The following is a 1,956-nucleotide window of genomic DNA, read 5'->3' on the forward strand; positions in this document are numbered from 1 at the left end:
GCGGATAGACCGGGAGCAGCTCTGCGGGCAGAACCCCCGCTGCTTTCTCCACCTGAAACTTGCCATCGAGAACCCAGTGGAGTTCTACCGCATCGAGGTGGAGATCCTGGATATCAATGACAACCCACCAGAGTTCCCCAGCAACAAGATTTCCTTGCGCATCTACGAGCTGGCATCCCTGGGTGCCCGCTTCCCCATCCAGCCTGCCCAGGACCCCGATGTGGGCACCAACACCTTGCAGACCTATCACCTGAGTGCCAATGAAAACTTCAATCTCAACGTGAAGGCGCGCACTGATGGCGGGAAGTTCCCTGAGCTGGTGCTGGAGAGAGCCCTGGACCGGGAATTCAGAGCTTTCCACCACCTAGTCCTGACTGCCGAAGATGGGGGCTCTCCCCCTCAGTCCAGCAAGACACACATCACTGTTCAGGTCCTGGACGCCAACGACAACCACCCAGTTTTTGACAGACCATTGTATGGAGCCCGCTTGGTGGAGAACTCGCCGCTGGGCACCCTCGTGGTGAAGTTAAATGCTACCGATGTGGACGAAGGGCCCAACGGAGACATCCGCTACGCCCTCAGCAGCCACAACTCGGCTGCCTTACGCCAGATCTTTGCCATCGATGAGCAAACTGGGGAGATTCGTGTCCAGGGCAACCTGGACTTCGAGGAGGCGACGGTGTATGAGATTGAAGTGGAGGCCAAGGACATGGGGTCACCCACGATGGAAGAGCACTGCAGCGTGGTGGTAGAAATCACTGATGTGAATGACAATGCCCCTGAGGTCATTCTTACCTCCTTCTCCAGCTCCTTGAGCGAGGACGCACCCCCGGGCACAGTGGTGGCCGTGATACACGTCCGAGACAGGGACTCTGGTGAGCAGGGCAAAGTCCAGTGTCAAGTGTCTCCTGATCTTCCCTTCCAGCTGCGTAAGGACTATGAGCATCAGTACTCACTGTTAACCAGCACCCGTTTGGATCGGGAGCATATTGCCTACTACAATGTCACCGTCTCTGCCTCAGACCTGGGCAGTCCTCCGCTCTCCCGCCACACCATCTTGCCAATTGCCTTGGCAGATGTCAATGACAACGCGCCCCAGTTTGAACAAGCGTCCTATGAAGTGCTGGTGGCAGAAAACAACCCGGTGGGCAGCGTGCTGGTTATAGTCTCTGCTGCTGACCCTGACTCAGAGCAGAATTCCCGCCTCTCCTACTCCATCCTCCGAGGCAGTGGAACAGATCCAGGCCTGGATCCTACTCGTTACCTCTCCATACACCCCACAAGTGGGCAGGTCTCTGCCAAACTCCCTTTAGACTATGAGCAAACCACCTATCTCCAGTTCCATGTGGAGGTCTCTGATGGTGGCTCCCCGGCCCTGAGGAACAGGACGCTGGTTCATGTTTTTATAGTGGACCAGAACGACAATGCCCCACGGGTGCATTTCCCCAGGGCCGGGGAGGACTCCGCTACCCAGTTCCGAATCTCCCCCTCCACCGTCCCTCCTGCTCTCATCACCAAGGTGATGGCAATAGATGCGGACTCGGGGCGCAACGCCTGGCTCTCCTACCACCTCGTGGAAGCCACAGACCCAGGGCTTTTCAGCGTGGCCCTGCGCTCCGGGGAGATCCGGATCACAAGAGCCCTTCAGGAGACAGATGCCTCTGCCCATGAACTGCTGGTGGTGGTCCGGGACGCCGGGGACCCCCCACTCTCCACAGCAGTCACACTGGTGGTGCTGGTGGAGGAGAAAGGCCCAGAGGCCTTGCAGGGCTCTGAGGCTCGTGCCAGCGATCGTAGGGGCTTACCCACCGTTACGCTTTATCTGATCGTGTCCCTAGTGCTCATCTCCACCGTCTCGCTGGTGGGACTGGCAGCGCTGGGGGCGCGGTGCCTCTGGCGGGGGTCTGCGCCTGCCAACCAGGGCTGCTGCGTGAAAAGCGTGAACACACTTCAGCC

At 58.7% G+C, this 1,956-nt stretch overlaps 1 protein-coding gene across 1 annotated transcript in view; it reads left to right on the top strand.

Annotated features, from left to right (window-relative positions):
* Nucleotides 1-1,939, top strand: part of LOC104623070 (protocadherin gamma-C5-like) — a gene marked incomplete at its 3' end in the record, with an annotated part of 2,208 nt that extends 269 nt beyond the window's left edge. Inside the window, exon 2 of the mRNA XM_010290038.1 lies at nucleotides 3-1,939. Coding sequence (XP_010288340.1) covers nucleotides 3-1,939 — 1,937 coding nt within the window. The remainder of the gene's footprint in view (nucleotides 1-2) is intronic.
* Nucleotides 1,940-1,956: the final 17 nt, after the last annotated feature.

The sequence above is a fragment of the Phaethon lepturus genome, unplaced genomic scaffold (assembly GCF_000687285.1).
Source record: "Phaethon lepturus isolate BGI_N335 unplaced genomic scaffold, ASM68728v1 scaffold45560, whole genome shotgun sequence".
NCBI classification, from domain to species: Eukaryota; Metazoa; Chordata; class Aves; order Phaethontiformes; family Phaethontidae; genus Phaethon; species Phaethon lepturus.